Source organism: Anopheles gambiae, chromosome 3, assembly GCF_943734735.2.
Source record: "Anopheles gambiae chromosome 3, idAnoGambNW_F1_1, whole genome shotgun sequence".
Lineage (NCBI taxonomy): Eukaryota > Metazoa > Arthropoda > Insecta > Diptera > Culicidae > Anopheles > Anopheles gambiae.
This window is the reverse complement of record NC_064602.1, coordinates 29,736,832-29,757,126: the sequence shown is the minus strand read 5'-3', so window position 1 is coordinate 29,757,126 and position 20,295 is coordinate 29,736,832. Positions and strand designations below refer to the sequence as shown.

Sequence of the window (20,295 nt, the reverse complement as noted above, 5' to 3'; positions counted from 1 at the left end):
TAATAGCAATAGCAATGTTATAATATCCAAAATAATATCCATGCAGTTGATATAGCGTCTATTCATTTGCAGAGCAGAGGAGAAAGCTGCTTGCGATTTAGTATTAAAATGAACGAATGGGCACGGGAAAATCTCTCTAAAAATAAAACAAAATGAAGGGGAAATGGGCACAGTTTTGTAATTTAATTTTTATCTTAGGTTCATGGGGGGGGGGGGGAACATTCGAATACGTTTGTTTTTTCCAGCTTATGCTCAAGTCATTTACCTACCTTACGCTCGAATTCGTTCCTTTCTTGTGATATGTAAATAATTAAAATACAATTGACTTTACTTCGAATTTATTTTATTTCACCGCCATGGATGCACAAGAATTTTAACAAAGTTCTTTTCTCCGCTTATTCTGTTCGGTCTTGTCTTGCTGGTCAGGGATGAGTTCTACGATGAATTTTTTCACCATCATCACCGACAGTTGTTGGTCCACGCGTGGATTTTCAGGAAAAATGCTGTTGATGCAATACTGGGCATTATTAAACTCAGCGGCAAACTCCACTGGCTGGGCGGCAATGCTAACCGCTTGAGCGGGGAGCCCACTGTGAAAAGGAAAGATTAAAAATATCCATGAAACCTTTTACATATGTAACACATTACATAAATATTATTAAAAAAACACTCACACAATGGTAGCCTTGACAAATACTGTCTGAAATGTTGCCAGTATCGGGCGAACACTGTCGTATTTGTCATTGCCCTGGACGCGGTTAGCGAGTAGGGCGGTCGCACGGTACCATTCAGGATGTGCACGTTGATCGTGGAAGGATCGGCATTCGATGGGGAGCAGACATACTTCCCGCTGTCGGTGGTACGGGCGCGCTGTATTAGCAGGTACGATGTCGTCATTTCACCCTTCTCCGTTATGACCGACACACCGCCCCGGGGTGAATCGTAGTTGATCTCCTGCAAAAAAAAAATGTGACGTGAGAAATGAGGAAAAATAACTCGAAATGGAATGAATAGAATTTGCTCTCAAACCAAGAAAAAACCTGCCAATCAATTGACATTGACACTCTTCATTCGATCCATTCATTTTTATTGATTTTTAAGAACGAAGCAGTGAAAGCGGTGAGCTATTTGCTTTGAAGCGAAGTTTTAACGCGAATGTGACCGACCGGCAAATTTTCATTTTTAATGAAGTGAGAATTCATTTTTAATGAATATTTGCACCGAAATATGATCTTACGCTTTTTAATTTGGCTTTGGCAAGGTTTTAAGGACTTGAATTTTGCCTCTATTTTTATGTAAGTCAATATATTCGTAAATGCCTCTTATATTGATTTCATAAGAAGAGACAGTGAAGCTTAAGGATGGTTTCAAAGGGCTTTGGGATGAGATTTTATTTATGTAAATAAGATAAGCTTACTCAGAGAATAGTGTGTTAGGGAAAATAAACGAATTTTTATTAAAACATCCTTACCAATATTTAACAATTTACAATTTAATAAAAGTATTTTAATGAAAGGTTAATTTAAGTCATAAACGAGTGTTGAATAAAAGTAAGAACGCGTCAAATCAAGAGAATATTTCATTCCTTAAATATGAATAATTATTTCAGAAAAGATTATGTTTTTAAAGTATAATATATGTTATCATTATATCATCTATTGGTTTCAATTTTGTGTTGGGTTTTTTAAGTATCAAAATCAAGGAATTGATATTATGATATCTTTAGAGATATAAACAATATTTGTAGTCTTGACTATCTTGTTTTACTTGTCAGCATGTTCTTCATTTTTTACAACCTTATCGTTATTTGTTATTGTTATTTAAGAAGTTATGTTGAATACTATCGGCACCTCCGTCCATATATCTGCAAAGAATATTTTAAAAGGCTTGATTTATTATTCACCTTGCCTAACAAATATTTCATTCAGGGCACAGAAAACACCGTCTCTTAAAATATTTCCAAATGCATCCCCCTTCCTAACGTGACATCAAAATGGATAACGTTTGAACCCTAAGCTTTCGAACATGTTCCCACATTAATTCAGGCCATAATCCAACGCACCATAAAGAAGGAAAACCTCATCTCCTGAAACACTAACACACCCGTTCTCCGCTTACCTGATTGTTATGGGTCCAAAATATGGTTGAAGGAGGCTCGGGCGAGTTCCGCACTATGCAGGTTAAATTTACAGTCGAGCCCGTGTTGATGTACAGATCTGGCACACCAACGATCGTGGTGATTGGCTCTGCAGATGGAGATGGTGTTATAGGGAAACGTGGAAAGAAGAAAACAAGTGTTTGTTAAAATGGAAATAAACCTATACCCCAGAAAAACGAAAAACTCAAAGGCCTTTGAGAGAGAGTGAACGAGCAATACGTATCCTAAACGGGTATTAAACCAGTATCTGCTCCGTGCATTTAGTGCGGCTGGACACTTACCTACGACGGCGAGGAACATTGAGTGCCCGACCGGTGGCGTAGAGGAGATCTGGCACTCATACACGCCCGTGTCCCGCTTCTGGGGGTATCTAATCTGAAAGAACAACGGGTATTTGCTGCTTGTGTGAGATAGACAGACGCAAAAGAGGTGGGAAAATAAAATGGACAAAAAAGAGAGTTCAACACTCCACGGACGGAATCTCCTGAGAACGTGCGTGTTCGTGCGTGTGCACATGGATCTACTGCCAACGCCCACCAGCACATGATCGATGGCCCGAATAGGCCATATAGAGTGTCAATAGAGGCAGAGTGGGTTCATTTTTTATTATTTCATATAGTTTGCTGACTCATCGTTTGTGCTTTTCCCCAAGCTGTAAAAAGTCTCATCGAGAAGGAGGGACAGAGTGATAGAGGTTGCACTAAATAACAACAAAAACACACATCGAGTGACGCAATGGGGCAACAGAGGAATAAGGGGGCTTACTTGTAGCGACCAGTCGTCTGTCTGGGGATTATGTACAGCCTGGAAACGTTGGTCAGACGTATAGGTGAATCTACCTACGGTTAACAGATGAATGTCACGATGCCGCACCCAGGACACCTGTCGAGGACATACGATCCGCACAGGGGGACGTTGCACGTTGTGTTGTGATATATGAACAGGTGAAGCACACACACATAGGAAAAAGAGAAACAAATAAAAACACATGGTTAGAATTTATCGGTACGGAAGCAACTCGACCTCGAAATCAAAAAAGGGCACAGTCAATACACAACGCGTGGTTGTGTGTTGGAAAAAACGAGCACGAAAACAATACACAGCTCCATTGAAATTGAAATTTACCGTTTTGTTACCGATGTTCTTCACCCGGCAGTTGAGATAGGCCGTCTTCCCGACCAGCGCTGTAATGTTCTTCGAGGCGGACAAATCAAAGTGTGGCCCACGGTCGAGCGGCGTCCGCCGTAGATTACTCTCGACCGAGTCGTAAATTTCGTTCTCGCTCGTCTCTGAGTGATGGTGGTGCTGCTGGTGCTGGTGAAAGCCAAGGTGCAGATTGCCAAGGTACGGTGGTGTACGGTTGCGTATCGGAGGACGCGTTACCGGTGAACTGCTGCGATCGTCACTCAGCTCCAGCAGGAACTGTTCCTCCGAAAAGGTTTGCAGTGACTTTGTAATGCCTTCCGGGTTGGTGTTGTGGGATAGGAGTTTTCAATCGAAGAGCACAGATCCGGTGGCAATGGGAGAAAGTAGAGAAAAGATACAAATTAGAGGTGGCAGTTGGAAGCTGTCGAACACAGGAAATCGAAACGTCAGAAGGTCAGGATGATAAATGAGAAACACCGTTTCCTTCACAATGCCCACGTTGGAATGTATGTAATTGAAATTTGTATACTTTGTTGCTTTCCTTATTGAAGTTTTTATTCACTTTCTTATGAAGGAAGACATTTTACAGCTTTGCAGAGCGCTTCAAGTGTAAAAAGTTATAACAAGCTTCATTCATAACAAACTTCATTCATTGACATGTTTTATAATTTTCATCTTAGCAGTAGTTCAGTTAATATGTTTTCCAAGTAAAAATAAAACGGTTTAATTCATTTAGCTTTGATGTATTTTATTATTGGGATTTTACTTTCTATCAATCGTTCTTATTGACAAATAATAAAAGCACTTATTATCCCTTATTAAATTTATTTTTGGATTTATAGTCCAAATATAACAACAATATCAATAAGTGCTAGAATGATCATTATCTCAAACAATCACAACCATCAACATGCATGCAAAGCCAATCAAAAGTGCAGAACTGTGCTAAGCAGGTGTGAGATGTTATCACATGGGTAAAGATACATAAATCAACTGTCGCCACATAATCTTTCCGTGATGTTGGCCGTGATGTCCGTGATTGTGATGTGATTGCGTTGAAGTGCAAGTGGATGCCGTTGGTAGAAGAGGACGGATTAGTGTGAATGTTTAAATGTTTAACGAAACGCTAATGACAGTCGTGTAGATGTGTACTTGTGGACGTTTGATCTACAATCACAGTTTTTGGGAAAGTGCAACGATAGCATCGGTACGATTGGTACATTCCGAACATCAAACGAAATTATACTTAGAGGTACTGCAAAGCAGATTCCGATGATTAAGTGAAGCTGCTTATGGGTAAAGTTTTAATTGCAATTTGTGTAGATTTGCGATTGTTGTAGAAAAAGAGACATCAAAGTCATAACTCAGGAAATATATGCCACACCGTTTAAGCCCTCAGGAGAAAAGAGCTGATAAGATGCTTGAAAAGAATACATCTCCATTATCACGTAAAACATTAAAATTCATCTCATTTTAACTGATTAGTAAAGGCCTGAGGGCGTTTTCTTTTTACCTTGTAACAAACTCGTTTCGTCTATTTCATAATCCCAGCCCAATTAATTCAATTCCGATGGACTGCCACAATTATCGGAATTCGGTTGTTAATTGTGTGAACGCTAAATGAACTCTAAATTGAATCCTTCCTGCAGGGCACCTGCAATGCTCCTAACGATATAATCCCCACCCGGGATGGTGAGGGAGGGCTTGGTCGGAGCACCATCGGCACGCCAAACTTTCCAAATTGATTGGTAACGATTATAAGCGTATAATTAAGCCCTTTTTGCCTGTGATTTGGCTGCGTGATTGTGTCCTGTGACTGGGTACAAACCTTCACACAGGCATACAGACATATTTTGCTATCGATTATCAATTGCGGAAATAGCCGATTCCCATCTGGTTTTGTGGAATCGGTCCGAAGCGAAAAACAGCCAATCCGGCTATCGCCACTCCATGCTGCTGAGGGGTGTAGAGGGTATGGTAGTGGGGATTGTTGATCTTAAATCTGGCACACCTCCCCAGTGGATACGCAGCTGGTACACATAGACACTGGAAGCTTCACAGGACGGCAACTGAGCAACGTGATTGGAATCTGTCAAGGGAACACACACAGTTAATTAACGGAAAACACTCTCACCGCAAGGCACACCAGGCTAACGGGAGTGACGGAGTATCATGCAGCTGTGACACATAGCAATCGATTGTTGGGTGGATTTATTTATGCGGTTTGTGTGATGATTAACCTTAAAGGGAAAACAGAACAAGTCGTATATTGGGGTGGATCGATGTTTGCGAAATGCAACGTGCGGCTATTCTCAGTAGGTAACATACATTTAAATGGAATTCAGACTCAGCTGCAGGGTTGATGAAATTTTTGGGTTTTTTAATTGAAACTAATGAAAGGTTACACGATGAAACAAGAACTGCGGTTGAAGTTCCGACATAGTATCAGAGGTGCTTATCATTTTCTTGTGATTAACTTGTAGACATAAGTAGTGGATAATTATTAGAATTATATGAGATTGCTCTAAGTAAGAAATTTTAAAACAGATTGCTTACATTCAGGCTCATAACTTCGCCCGAATTACTGATTCTAATAAAAATAAAACACATCATTTAAGTTTGTTGATTGACTTTGAAAGCTTCCTTATCATCTTGGTTATCATTTTGCTGTGTTTACAGATTACAAATGTGTACCAGATGTTGTACAGTTATGCCACTGTGCTGGCATGCACACCCAACCATTGTTCAATTAAACCGATCTAAACATGAGGTACAAAACCATAGATTAATATTCATACATTTTCAGTTCCACGAAAAAGGGTTCTCTCATACTGATTATATTGTTGGGAAGCTTTCTGGTTCTTTTACGCGAAGCATCTTGCACTGTCGTGCATGCTTACGAGCCATTAAAAGCTGCCCTCTACCACTATTGGTACTATGGAGCATTATTTCAAACAGACCCTCCTTGGCGCACTTGAACACGAACAAAGCAGATAACAGATAAAAGGATTACAATTGGGACTTCATAAAGTACTGTCTCGACCTTAAATATCCTCCTTCGAAACCGTAAAGGCCTGTTATTCTGGCTTTCCGGCCAAAGGGACTCCGGTTCCGGCTAGCGTGTATTCCGTCTCCGGTGATCCTTTCTGCTTGGAGGTTTCTTTCTTTTTTCGTTACTTTGACTTCTTACACTAGCCTAATCTTACCACAATATTTCGAGCGTGGGTCCATCAAACCAAAAACCCACGGTGCAGCCCGCATTTGACTCCGGAAAGGTCACTGCGAGGCGAAATATGTACGCACCAACCTTCTTAGAGCGGCTGTTCGGCAGGATCCTGCTCGGTGTATAAAAAGGGTCACAATTTCTTAGATTTTCTGACTGGTGCCGAGTTCATGAATATTCCTTCTGCCATTGTTACCCTTGTGAGGGTTTTTTGTCTGTTCTCAAATACACCGAATCGGATATCTCTGCACAATGTTCGTTAAAAACAAGAAAATGGTTTCACGATCGTGTACCGCACCGAAAAAAGGGATAAAATAAGTAAGCTTCCTTTTTTTTTGCTGTTCCTTATTTCCATCGGCATTCTCGCTTATACAGCATCTTGTTCGCATGCATTAAATGCGCGTGTAATGTGTTTTATCTCATTAATTCACAATTTATAGGCTCAACAACAATGGGATTTATCCGCTAGCATGAAGCCTCAGTTACATTTTCTAATTTGATTGGAAAGGATGGAATACAACCATTTACAAAATTCTGTCCAAACTTTAAACACATTCCAATGGTATTGCTGAAACTGCAAGAATAAACTACCTTATTTATTAAATTACACACAAACACGCTTTCTTTCCGTTACCATTATTACTTTCAATCGGGAAACAATGTAACACGGAAATTAATTACAACTTTTCATCGCTTCCATCATTGTCCTCTACAACAATATCAAACACCTCACACACGTGCCCTTGAGAGCGTGTTCGCGAAATATCAATTTTAACACAACCGTATCACTTTACAAAAACGATACAAAAATGGAACGATGCAGAGAACAAAACAGAACTGTCCAACTCTTCACACAATGCACAACAAGCTCTTGTTCTCCCAAACGTGCTACCATGAAGTAGGTGAATGTTCGTGTGTCTGAGCTTTGCTTCTTGCTGCAGGCATCAACTCTAGACTTAAGCGGAAGCGAAATGAACCATTATTATTTAAATTACATCATTTCTGCTTGCTGCGTGTGTTCGACGATTGATATGATGGGCGTTCGCGAATGTGATGTGTGTCGTTGGAAAGCGAAACGCGTCAATCGACTGGTGCGAATTACTGTATCCTCCTGTCCTTCACTCCTCCTATATATAAACTGCTGTTGCCAAAAAATGCAAATCCATTCCGGCACAAACGAGACCAGCCAGTCCGGGCTGTCATTAAGCGTAAATGGCTATTAATAAATCATTCCGAGGCGTTTCGCACGGAATGATAACGTCTTTTTTGTTTTTGCTTGCGTGTGTGGGAATTTCCGCCTGATCGCTTCACGCAGTCGTTTGGGTAATTTTAAGCTTTCGCTTTGCGTGTTTTTTTTGTCTGCTTTTGCTTTTGCCGCCTGCGATGTGGATGTGGAACAAACAGAAATAAAGTAATCCCCGAGCTCAGCGTAAAACCACCGTTATGCTCAAGCGTTTCAAGACATTTGATGATGTTTTGACGTGTTTTCAATTTGTTTTTCTGCTGCTTTTTTGCGTTCATTTCACTTCCTGCAAAACTTGTGCACATTATGGTAAATGGAAAAATGATTTCAGTTTGTGCGAAACGCAGATTACAGTGAGCGTTGAACAATCTTGTCCCGCTTTCTTGTGCATGAGCAGAGTGGACAGAAAAACGGAGCTTCAACACACACAAAAAATCACTCAACACTCGTCCACGCTAACGGTTGGCAGTAAATGCTTCACCGTAGTGCTGCTTTTATGTGTGTATGTTTGTGATGAAATTCAATTTTGACACTAGGCAGGCCGGCAGTAAAACGCAAGCCTGTTCTGGTGGCCACCGGCACCGGCATGATGGGATTTTGCTGGTCGGTGCGATATTCTGACAGCAACAAACGCATCATAAGTGAGCGATCGAGGATAGTGAAGCAAGGACAAGGGAGTTTTTGTGCGTTTTTTGAGCAAATACCTTTTTGTTTTCTGTACCAGAACGAGAATACAAGGAAAATATGCTTCGGAATTTGTAAAAGGTACATGGAAGCCATATGCTTGGAAGGAAAGCCTAAAATCTAGTATTTGTGATTCTTCATGAAAGGGTATGTTTCTTCATTCCTGATAAATGATGACATTACAGGGTTTACCAGCATAATAAACAACTGTCCACTTGTTTAAAACAATAGTCGTTTTGAATAGACACCGCTGTCTACCACTTGCTCACACGTCAGATGGTGTAAGCTACTCTGTCCAATTCAATAACACAATTTTCGCCTTCGATTGCACAACGGTCGGATTCGGCACGGTTTCTTGTGGTTGTTGTACAATTAACAAAATTGATGTTTTGATTTATTGAAATGTATGGTTTATACTGCATTTTTCTTGAATAAAAGAAAATTGTTTGAAAATGTTTTGTTTTTGCAAAATTTGTCAAAACAAAACAAACAATGCCGGATCTGACAGTTGCTACTCGAAGGCGAAAATTGTGTTATTGAATTGGACAGAGTAGCTTACACCATCTGACGTGTGAGCAAGTGGTAGACAGCGGTGTCTATTCAAAACGACTATTGTTTTAAACAAGTGGACAGTTGTTTATTATGCTGGTAAACCCTGTATTCGCACAAGTTGTAAACTTTGATAAACAACCAAACCAGTTTCTATGATTCTTTGTTAACTATATTTTATCGTCATTTTTTATCCATTTTACAAGAGTATTCGCTTCCATTCCACTTGACATACTAAGTTTTCATCAAATAATCGATACCGTATCGAGAAACCCTGCACTGCTGAAACAAACGACACTGTTCTGTAACTTTTTTCCCGGCCAAATCTCAACGAGAATCAAGGAAAAAGACATGACGAAAAGCCAGCCGAACCGTTTTTGTGCTAGATGCTCCTCCCAGAACATCAAAATCTGATTCCAACTATCGGATGTTATCACTTCCTGTCAGTTCTGTCCGTGCCAGTAGAAACAGCACAAAAAAGCGTGGTCCTTCAATATGATAGCCATTTACCATTCTAGCTCTCGGCATGGAGCTTCTGCTTGTGTGTTTAAGAGATTCATTTCCCAAACCCTTTCGAACGAAGGTTGATGTATGAGGAAGGGGTTTTGAGAAATTTTGTTCATTTCTTCTTCCCTTGTTTGAAATGATCGATGCAAAGAGGTATGTCTGGATGAAGAAACAGTTTTAGTTTGCTTGTTTCGCTAAAAATTTCCGTTGAGTTCCATTTGTATTGTGCGTAACGTCTTTGGTAAATATATTTTTAAAAGCTTTGAAACTTTCGGGTTTTAAGAATATGAAAATGAATGCATAAAAAGACAAGAGCAACAGCAAATGTTACAATGGCGTTTCACAAAACAAAAACTAACAATATACCATTAAAACACATACGACAGTTCCCCACATTGACTGATTCTGATGAAAAACAAGCAAGGGTCCTGCGAGACAGAAACGGAACTCAATTTGTATAATTATACTTCTTGTTATCTGCATATTACCTTCTGTAATGGGTTAGGCGATAGCTACGGTCGCCATATGATGAGCGTACAGCTGTACCTCAAGTATCGTCGCGGTAGGTCAGTTTTTACTGACATGAGCCGAGGTGGAATAACACTTTTGTTCAAAGCGGACTTTTCAACACTTGATCGTCCAGGCGATCATAGAAACCTTTAGGAGGTTTCCCTTACTGGAAACGTTGGAGTTTAGAAGCCTTACCTTGGGTAGGGGGACATAACTAAACTCTTGAAATAAGTTGGAAGGCAAAGTATTAGGAAGCGTAACGTCCTATCTTGGCAGTCCGAACGAATCTGACTTGCCACGGTCGGAATTGGTTTTATTTATACTCAATGGGTTTCGAAATATTGGTTTTGGTATGTGTTTTTGTCCTAATTAAAGGTTATTGATATGAGGTACAATTAATACATTTTATTGGAGTGAGGTGTCTGTCAATTTGTTCCTATGCTGCGCTTTTAGTGTTTTTACAAAGGTTCTGGAAAGTTTCAACTGTTCTAGCCAAACAACGAGTGCGTTCGTCGATCTTTGCCTACACTGCGCTTTTAGCAATAAGTTGCTATGCGTCTCTGTTTGTCCACTTTGCCGCAGTAACGCTTGAATTGCTTATGTTGCGCGTTTCGGTTGTTTTCGATAAATGTGTCTCAATTGTTTTTTCTATGAACGGTATGGTCTGGGTGTGTTGCTATGGTGTGGATTGATTTGCTGATGTGTTCTAATGAATGTGTTGCAATGGTGTGATTTGGCTTTCCGAAGTGTGTTACAATGTGTCTATAGCTGATAGTGTGTATTATAATAAGTTCTGTATAGCAGATATGCTACACTTCCACGATCGATGTATTAAAAGATCTTTCTCCCGGTTAATTTGGGTAATTATACTTGCAGACTTGAGAAATGAATAATCCCACAACACAAATAAAATGTATTCCAATCCCTCCAGACAACGGCTCACACCGGCACGCTAAGCAATGACCGTGGAAATGATGAAAATTCAACGCTTGTTGCAATACTTCAACTGATGAATAAAAGTCCCTAAAGGCGGGACATTAAGCCAAATACGAAACATTGCAAACGTACTCACATACAAACGCTCACAATAGCTCCGCTAACCTTACTTAAATAAAAAAGAAAATACATAAAAAGGCTCAATTTTTTCAGCAGTAGACAGGGCAGGTCGGGTTTTCGGTTCGTTCCCCCCTCGGTTGACCTGGCCTGATGGTAGCCAGCAGATTACAGTATTGCCTCATGCCTCGTTTCAATGCTTTGCTTATGCAATGGATCATATCCTCCGCGTTTGTTTGCCACTTTCCTTCGCCTTGATGATGCTTTCCGCATCCTAAAGCGTGTACACGAGCAAACACAAGGCTATTTCTGCGTTGTTTCTATTTAAATTGTACAAAGATATGCCAATGATACGCTCCAAACGAGTCCTTGGGCGGGTGTTTGTATGTGTGTTTGCCTTGTATGTTTTTTTTGTTCGCGGTTGCTTCATTTCAATAGCTCGAGGGAAAGCGAATGCATCATCAGCCCAGTGTGGTTCCGAAACAGTGCCGGGAGAGAGCCGGTGTACTGAAGGGCAATCAGAGCTAATAAATCAAAATGCGGTACACTCGGGTTGGAAAAGATCGACTGTGCCGTTCACGTGCTCCCTAAGGATGGGATTGTGAAACAAAACTAAAGTCAATGAGAGAAACACCGAAGTTGATGAACAAATTCTTCATATTCAACATTCTTTGTTCCTTGTTTTTATAGCATCGAAATATTTTTTTGTTTGTTTATTATATATTTACCTTTGAATTTATGACGTATATTATCCCTTCTATCCATACACTTTAATTTCAATTGAATAAAGTATGAGGTTCATAAATTGTTACTGTTTGTTTTACTTACCGTGGTTTAAATGTACGATGAAAAGGAAAATTATATTTATTCCATACTGAGAGCGCAGCGCGGCCATTACTGAAAACAAGGGAATAAATAATTTGGTTTGTTAATTGTTTTTGGAGTTTCAAACGGTCTTAGTTTTAAACAGCTTTTTTGCTTATGAATGAATAATACCAAAACAATCCAGTACAACCCATGCACAATACCCGCAAGCAACAATTATTCAAATTGGATACGGTGAATAATAAAACAGAACAAACGACTAAGGCCTGAGCTGTTGTGAGTTTTCCTACCAGCTTTTTCCCCTTAACCATACCTTTCCCATAAGCAAACGAATGAAAATAGGTTGAAAACGACACTGAATGTCAGCACATGTCTCCTTCACCTCGGCAAAAACCTTTCCATCGAGGCCCGCGGCGCAACATTTGAATGATTTATTGCATCAGCATGTCCAACGGCTGGCACCATGAATACAACACCGAGCGTCCTCTATTCCTTGCAGTATACACATTTCGCTGATTGTGCAACTGGCTAATGTCACACGCACCTCGTGCAGCAGTGTGCAGCAGTCGCCCTCAGCAACTGTCAAGAGTGAAACAGCCACCAGGCGTCTCCATGTTTCGCGCGGGGAAATATAATATCATGCATCATGCACACACGGGGTCGTACCGGTAGAACTCCATACCGTGGTGGGATCTGGCAGAAAACCAAACGTAACTAGGTGATCATTTGAGGTGTGCCTACCTTATGAACTCTACCTTACAGCGGCCTACCGTTGCACCGTTGCCGGAAGCGATACCGTGACAGGCTATATTCAACTTTTCACATTTACCCGATGCGTCAGCTATCGCGATGCTAGGTACACTATGTTAGTGTAAAAGCAAGCTACCACGGTAGATTTTTTGTTTTTTTTTCAATCTACTGCTAGTTTAGGAGCTGTAGGTCATCTGGTGCATGCTAGTGGTCATTCGGAAGATATCCACTAACTTTGGAGGCTTCGGCGGTTTGCGATCCAATGCAACCTGTCGTTTTTTATCGAATTTTACATTCACTGCGGAAACTCATTAGTGGTTGAAGGTTGACCTACATCCTTTACTCACACCCTCGTTTGAACTAGCATTAAGGGTCACCGTTAGGAACCACAAATTTTCCCATCGCAGCAGCACTCGCGTGCTTGAGGTTCTTTGGTTCATTTTACCAGGCAACGGTTACTGCATCACAGCAAATGGGAAAGATTTTTATAGCATGGTTTATAGATTTTGTGATTTGAATTAAATTAAAACATTACTATTTAAATTTGTGTATTGTTCTGTTGATTGAAAAATATTACTTTACCGTTAATCGTCAGCAGAAATCAAGCATGAAAGCCTATACGAAAATTTAACTAGATATGTATGATAAAAAAAGCACCAGAATTTTATCTATGCAATTCGAAATGCTTTCATTTTCTGAGTTCGACTTATTTCGCTGGTAAATAAAATTATCCAAACTACTCAATTCAGTCTCATGCCAAAGACATGCATTTTGAAAAATTCTACAAAAAATGCTTTTGAAAGTTTACCACTTTCATTAATTCGTTCTTTCTTCTTGTTGCGGGTCTTAGCAAGTATTCTGCCAAACATAGCAAGTCTTGTGTATAGCCTAAAAGAGTTTGCTGACTTTGGTTTAGTAAGTTTTTTGCTAAATTTTATTTGAGAGAATAACTATTCCCATGATCTTCTTTGAACATCGTTTTTGTTGCCCCACCTGCTGCTGTTTGACGTTATTCTTGAGTTTGACTGGATTTATAGAAGCTGATAGATGAAAGAATCCTTTGATCTGCTCTTAAATATCGAAGCGAAGAAAAAAGGGGTGCTACTACCGGTTCCCTTGTTATTGTGCTACTTTCAGAACTCTAACGTACATTTTTTACTGGTTCCTTCGTATTCGTTGTTTGTTGCTATCCCATAAGCAACGGTGTGCTTGAACGAGTAGAGAAGAGCTACTCAAAAAAGCTTGTGCTTCATTGTGTTCGTTCACCTGTGTGCTGCTGATGCAGGATCAAATGGAAGGATGATTATCATAGCCAGATGCACAGCACAATATGCTCTCATCAAGAATCTCTGCCGCACCGGTATGGACTGCCTCCGGGCCGAAAGCCAAGCTATCGCTTATGCACAGCACGCACCGTCAAACGGGAGCAGAAGCACTTTTTTGGTTTGAGAAATGTGTTGGAGGCTACGCTTTTAATTGAATTAAAGCAAGCGCAAGCATAACTGGCATACACTATTCGGGCAGCATTGTTGATCGTATGCTTATTGCAGCCATGCATGTACAAAGGGATGCGTGCCATCATCTGTGTTTAAATATTTACTTCCACAGATAACCAAATACTGCTTTCAGGCAATTTCATTCCAGCAAGGTTGTCACGCAAGTATGCTGCTGAAGTTGAGAAAAACTGCAGAGGAAGGCACTGGGAATGATTCGTAAACTACCAGGGCAGAATCAGGAATGGAATGCAACGGTGCAATGTTAATTAGTTCTGCCGTATCACTAACATTAACAAAGTTCTCTCCACGCTGTTTCGTTGCGTTCGATTCGCTTGTCATGAATATTTTAAACATGTTGATAAGGTATGGGACTATATGTCTGCCATCTACCAACCCAAAAGTGTCATCTGGTTGGCTGATGGCATAGCTGAATACGAAAATGTACCAAGAAGTGATCAAATTGATGTTTGCCAACACCTGCTAAACATTCGTCTGGTGAAATTGATAATGAGACAAGTAACAGGAACACCTATGAATAGTTTGCCTGTACAATGTGTTTGTTTTGAGACAGTTTTTCCTTGATGTACTTCATTACACCTTGACATTTATTGATTTCCAAGAAAGAAAAAAAAATGTCACAATTGAAATACTATGATAAAAGCAATTCCTTGTTGATCTTGCCACTGAATTCACCGTAGGAACGAGTCTATTCTCTTACTGGTTTCACGTAAATGACAGAATCTTTCCTTTTCGTTTTGGATCAGGACTTCAGCTTTGGATAGCCAAATATAGTACCGAATCATGGCTGAAAGTCCAATCATTGCAATACGCTTGACCTGCCAATTTGGTGTTCATGCACTTTGAATCACAATGTATCTTCCAGGAAGCGTTGATCTTTCAAATAATACTTAAAGATTCCACATGACTGTGAATAATTTGGTTTTAATTGCTGTAACGAAAGGTATTATTCTTTTTCATTGCAGGCTACAGGGAATTTGCCTGGAATGAATAACTTGAGTAGCTATACTAGAGTTTTGCAGACTACGTTTATGTTTAGAGTATCACCTAGAATTCCAAAACCTTTGTTGTCGCTTCCAGAGTAGATGTATGGCTTCATAATCTGCGCACCATTGTACCTACGATTTCAGACGGGTATTGATGCTTGCGTGTATTGTTACATACACCTGTTCTCACTTTCCTCTGAATCTTTATCCATGAGATTGGATCGCAATCAACTACGTCTGAATCGTTTGCAGCTACGTTTGGATCGTTTTCAGCAACGTTTGGATCGTCTCAGCTACCTTTGGATTTTACGGTAGCTCACGTAAATCTCGTTGCAGCGCAAAGTTTATTTAGTGACCATTCGGCGTACCTAACGATTTTCCTCATGACAAACAATTTGAAAAGCAACAATTTCGTATTGTTCTATGTTTGAACCCAATTGAGAATATGTGTTAAAAACCCATTTTTGAGCTATAAACAACATTTGACAGATTTGTCTGCTTCTACGCATCAGAACAGATTTCCTCCATTCTAAAGATGGAATATCCGGCTATACCTCGAAACCCTGAACAAGACTAAATGACCACGTAGGTCGTTACGCTAAAAAGAAGAAGATTGTGCTGATTTGTTTGAAAAACTTGGTCTAATAACCAAAAACGTATGAATGGTGATGTAAGCTTCATATAAAAAATACGATGAGATTTTATAATTGAATGCATTAATTGTTTAGTTCTTTCCTTGGGGTACAAATGTGTCCCGCGGTCACCAAATAAACGGTGCGCTAAAACGAAATTTGCGCGAGCTACCGTAAAATCCAAAGGTAGCTGAGAGCGATCCAAACGTAGCTGAAAACGATTCAGACGTAGTTGCAAACGATTCAGACGTAGTTGATTGCGATCCATTCTCATGGATCGCGATCCATAGCAACCGGATAACGATTCAGAGGAAAGTGAGAACAGGTGTAAAAGCTAATACATCAAAGGGATTGAAAATATTATTGTTAGCTCTGATCTGATGAATAGTTTTTGGAATGTATCCACAAAGTCCAATATCCAACAAAATAACTGCTATTATACCATTGCTCGACCCTGTCAACGACATGCATACAGCAGCAGGATAAGGCATCCTAAAATTTCTTTCTTCAAATAATCATATTCACTTACATATATTTCGTATTATTTGTTTATCGGTGCTATCAAAACAAAACTATTGATTCTTACAAAACTATTCATATCTGCTCCCATTTAGGCGGATTTAGGGTGTTGGGGGCCCTAAGCGTTAAAAGGAGTGGAGGCCCCCCGGTTGGTGTCGGGGGGGGGGGGGGGGGGGGGGGAGTGCATATTGTTGCAGGTTTTGAATCAAACCCACTTCACTGGTTTGCTGGCGGGGGGGGGGGGGTGTCCTCAGAATCCCTGTACTGGGCCCCTATAGTTTATGAGATGAGTCCCTTCATCCATGGGGCCCCTAACTAGCACAGAAGCTCTTGTTGAGACTACTGTACACATTGTTCTACATGCTGGACTTCCTTACACGGGGCCCCTACATTGACGGGGCCCCCCGCGGCCGCTCAGTCCGCGCACCGTTAAATCCGCCACTGTCTGCTCTTGTTCAAAGAATCTGAGAATGTAGCCATAATCGAACTGAAAAAGCTAAAAAGGAATGATTCTTAGTACAATGCTCAAAGGTAAACATTATTCATGCGTAACTTTTCTTTTGATTTAGTACTTTTGCTACTTGTCAAGGTTATACGATTTGTTTTACGATCGCATGATAACAACAAAAAAAGTGGGAATTTCATTCGAAAAAAAGTTCCAACAAACTGAAAAGAACAACGTGTCATCCCCAAAATCCAATTTCCACAGAAAGCTTCACCTGTAAACCAATGATGGCACATCTTTCCGAGATACAGATTATCTCGTCTCGAATATTGATTTAACTATTTCCAAATCTTCTTTCGTCTGTGATGATGATATAAAAATATCCCCGATGACACAGTTCAATCGAAACGGAACATATCAAACAAAACGGCATTGGATACACGCGTACAATATTGACACTTGAAATGTAGCTTAGACAAATCGAATCCTTTACTTTGTGTTTGAGATCGACGGAATTTAGTAGACTCCTCCTACAGCGATTGCCTTCGCTGTGTATTGGAATGATTGAAGGTGTTTGTCTGAATGTTGCAAATACAAGAGTTATGTAGTCAATTTTCCCCATGAATAAAAGGCAATCGTTGGTGTCTTGAAGACAATAATTTGAATCGCAGTGCAGAGAGGTGTCAAAAGAGTTTTGCAATCGTAGCTCTTTCATCACAGCTTTCACTTTCTTCAAAGCAACGTACGTTTAACGCGGTATTTCCCTTGAACATATCACCTCAAACACCCAATCATGACGCACAACACTCACAATCTCCTTGCATGAACCTACAGACATGCTCGATAAGCCGGAGGATTGGATCGCGAAGAGCTGAGAACAGACGATATTCGTTTAACGCGGTATTTCCCTTGAACATATCACCTCAAACACCCAATCATGACGCACAACACTCACAATCTCCTTGCATGAACCTACAGACATGCTCGATAAGCCGGAGGATTGGATCGCGAAGAGCTGAGAACAGTACGTTTAACGCGGTATTTCCCTTGAACATATCACCTCAAACACCCAATCATGACGCACAACACTCACAATCTCCTTGCATGAACCTACAGACATGCTCGATAAGCCGGAGGATTGGATCGCGAAGAGCTGAGAACAGACGATATTCGTTTAACGCGGTATTTCCCTTGAACATATCACCTCAAACACCCAATCATGACGCACAACACTCACAATCTCCTTGCATGAACCTACAGACATGCTCGATAAGCCGGAGGATTGGATCGTGAAGAGCTGAGAACAGTACGTTTAACGCGGTATTTCCCTTGAACATATCACCTCAAACACCCAATCATGACGCACAACACTCACAATCTCCTTGCATGAACCTACAGACATGCTCGATAAGCCGGAGGATTGGATCGCGAAGAGCTGAGAACAGACGATATTCGTTTAACGCGGTATTTCCCTTGAACATATCACCTCAAACACCCAATCATGACGCACAACACTCACAATCTCCTTGCATGAACCTACAGACATGCTCGATAAGCCGGAGGATTGGATCGCGAAGAGCTGAGAACAGTACGTTTAACGCGGTATTTCCCTTGAACATATCACCTCAAACACCCAATCATGACGCACAACACTCACAATCTCCTTGCATGAACCTATAGACATGCACGATAAGCCGGAGGATTGGATCGCGAAGAGCTGAGAACAGACGATATCATGCAAAATCATATTTTACCCACCAGCTCGGCAGCACAAAACCCTTTTCTCTCGGTGTGGTACTAACCAGTGCGTGATCATAAATTTCACCACCACTGCGAGCGCACTTAGATAAATGACCTCCGACAGCAGCGAAGGATGGCACCATAAACCACCCGCCGATAGGCTCCAATCGTTCCGGGGTGATAGTGTATCGCGTACGAAAAAGGTGAAGGTCACTGTCAAATCGCTTTACTCGCTTCACACAGCCTCCAACGATCGAATGACCGTCCGCGGGAAACGCTGCAGTTGTAAGTACTCGTCGACCTTTTCTGCCGATACTCTCGAACATGATTAATGTACCGTTGAAAATGACAAAGTTATGTGCCGGCCGACGCTACTTTATCACCAACAATATTGATCAACGTAATGGTGCACGACAGGAAACGCCGTCACCATGAAAATTGAGCTTGAAGTGAGTGATTACGAATGAAAAGAACGAACGAGTAAAGCAAATAGAGTGGAAAAACATTCCAGCCGCGCCAGCCGTAAGTGCAGAGAATACTTGAAAGTATGTTTACTATGTTTCATTGATGTTGAAAATCTATCGCCAAGAATAATACGCTCAAAGCCGTTCCAAGCCGCCGCCATTGCAATGATGGCATGTCTCGTCTATAGATATCTCGCAACTTTGACTTTTTGAAAGACAAACAGACATAAACACAAACCAACAAGGACAAAACACACTGTCTGATAAGTTTTCCAACCGTGAAAAGGGTTGCTGTTCGAGTACTGGACTTGTTTGACCAATCTGAACACTTCACTTCAAGTTGAGCTTAAAGTTGGCTTATATATGAGTTTTTTTTATCTTTACTCAAGAGTCTTGAAGATGGATTTTTTAAGGTAATAATAGATTAGACTGTTCATTATGCTCATAAAATGCTCTGAACTTATATTTGTTAAACATATTAAGTTAACATCTCCTTTAAAGCCTGGAAAAGATAATAAAAATGATAAAAGTAAAATCATTAACCGTTGAAAATAATATACAAAATCAACTTTTCTCTGATGGAACTTCTTTTTTCGAAGGTTGTATAACAATCTAGACCTTTTTGCGTTTGAATTTCATTTATTTACAAATATGACACGTTTGATACAACCAAGTAATATATCAGATTCTGCATACTTATATTTATCTACATGTATATCAAACTTCCCGTAAAAGTTGCTCCGGTACTGGGAAGGCCGTCCGTTTTACGGTAGCTCATAAATTCAAAGCTTATTGCAACAGAATTCATGTTTCATGGTTCGCCTATTCAATAGCCTAACATTCGGTTTTCGGACCCTCGAACACAGTCGATCGTCTGGCCTGGACTTTTACCAACCTTGGTCGTCCAGAGCGATATGAGGAAAAGAGGCTCAGAAATGAATTATCTCTTTCCAGTGAACAATTAATTTACTTTTGCGGTCATAAAACTGCATACAGTGCCACACACTTAACCGACCAATAAGTCTTTCAACCCCGTAACGTAATGTGTTAGCTATCTGTCAGAAGGGAAAGCATGAGTTTGTGCACGTGTATGGTTTGAGAACAGATTTTGGTGCGCACAAGAAAGAGTCAGCCGAACATTATTCTTATTGGTTCATGATATCATTGAGCAATACCTTCACATAAACATACACGGTATGGTGTTTCTGGGAAGTAGCAACTTTTTGCCCCTTTTCCGAGAATATTGTTCACCCGCTTAGACCTTTTTTCCTACCAAATTCGATACTTTACTCACCCATTTGTATTACATCATGCAAAAAGCATCGTAGGTGCTAGCATGAAGATAAA

General features: G+C 40.4%; 1 protein-coding gene across 2 annotated transcripts in view; it reads right to left on the bottom strand.

Moving 5' to 3' along the window:
* Window positions 1–321: 321 nt before the first annotated feature.
* Window positions 322–20,295, bottom strand: part of LOC1280209 (zwei Ig domain protein zig-8) — a 54,961-nt gene continuing 34,987 nt past the window's right edge. For both annotated transcript variants that reach the window (XM_061659497.1, XM_061659496.1), the window contains exons 3-9: window positions 11,902–11,970; window positions 3,284–3,618; window positions 2,924–3,040; window positions 2,440–2,533; window positions 2,119–2,246; window positions 675–954; window positions 322–590 (exon numbers count right to left, since the gene is read on the bottom strand). In XM_061659497.1, the coding sequence (XP_061515481.1) occupies window positions 460–590; window positions 675–954; window positions 2,119–2,246; window positions 2,440–2,533; window positions 2,924–3,040; window positions 3,284–3,618; window positions 11,902–11,968 (1,152 nt within the window). In that variant the 5' untranslated portion in view covers window positions 11,969–11,970 and the 3' untranslated portion in view covers window positions 322–459. The remainder of the gene's footprint in view (window positions 591–674; window positions 955–2,118; window positions 2,247–2,439; window positions 2,534–2,923; window positions 3,041–3,283; window positions 3,619–11,901; window positions 11,971–20,295) is intronic.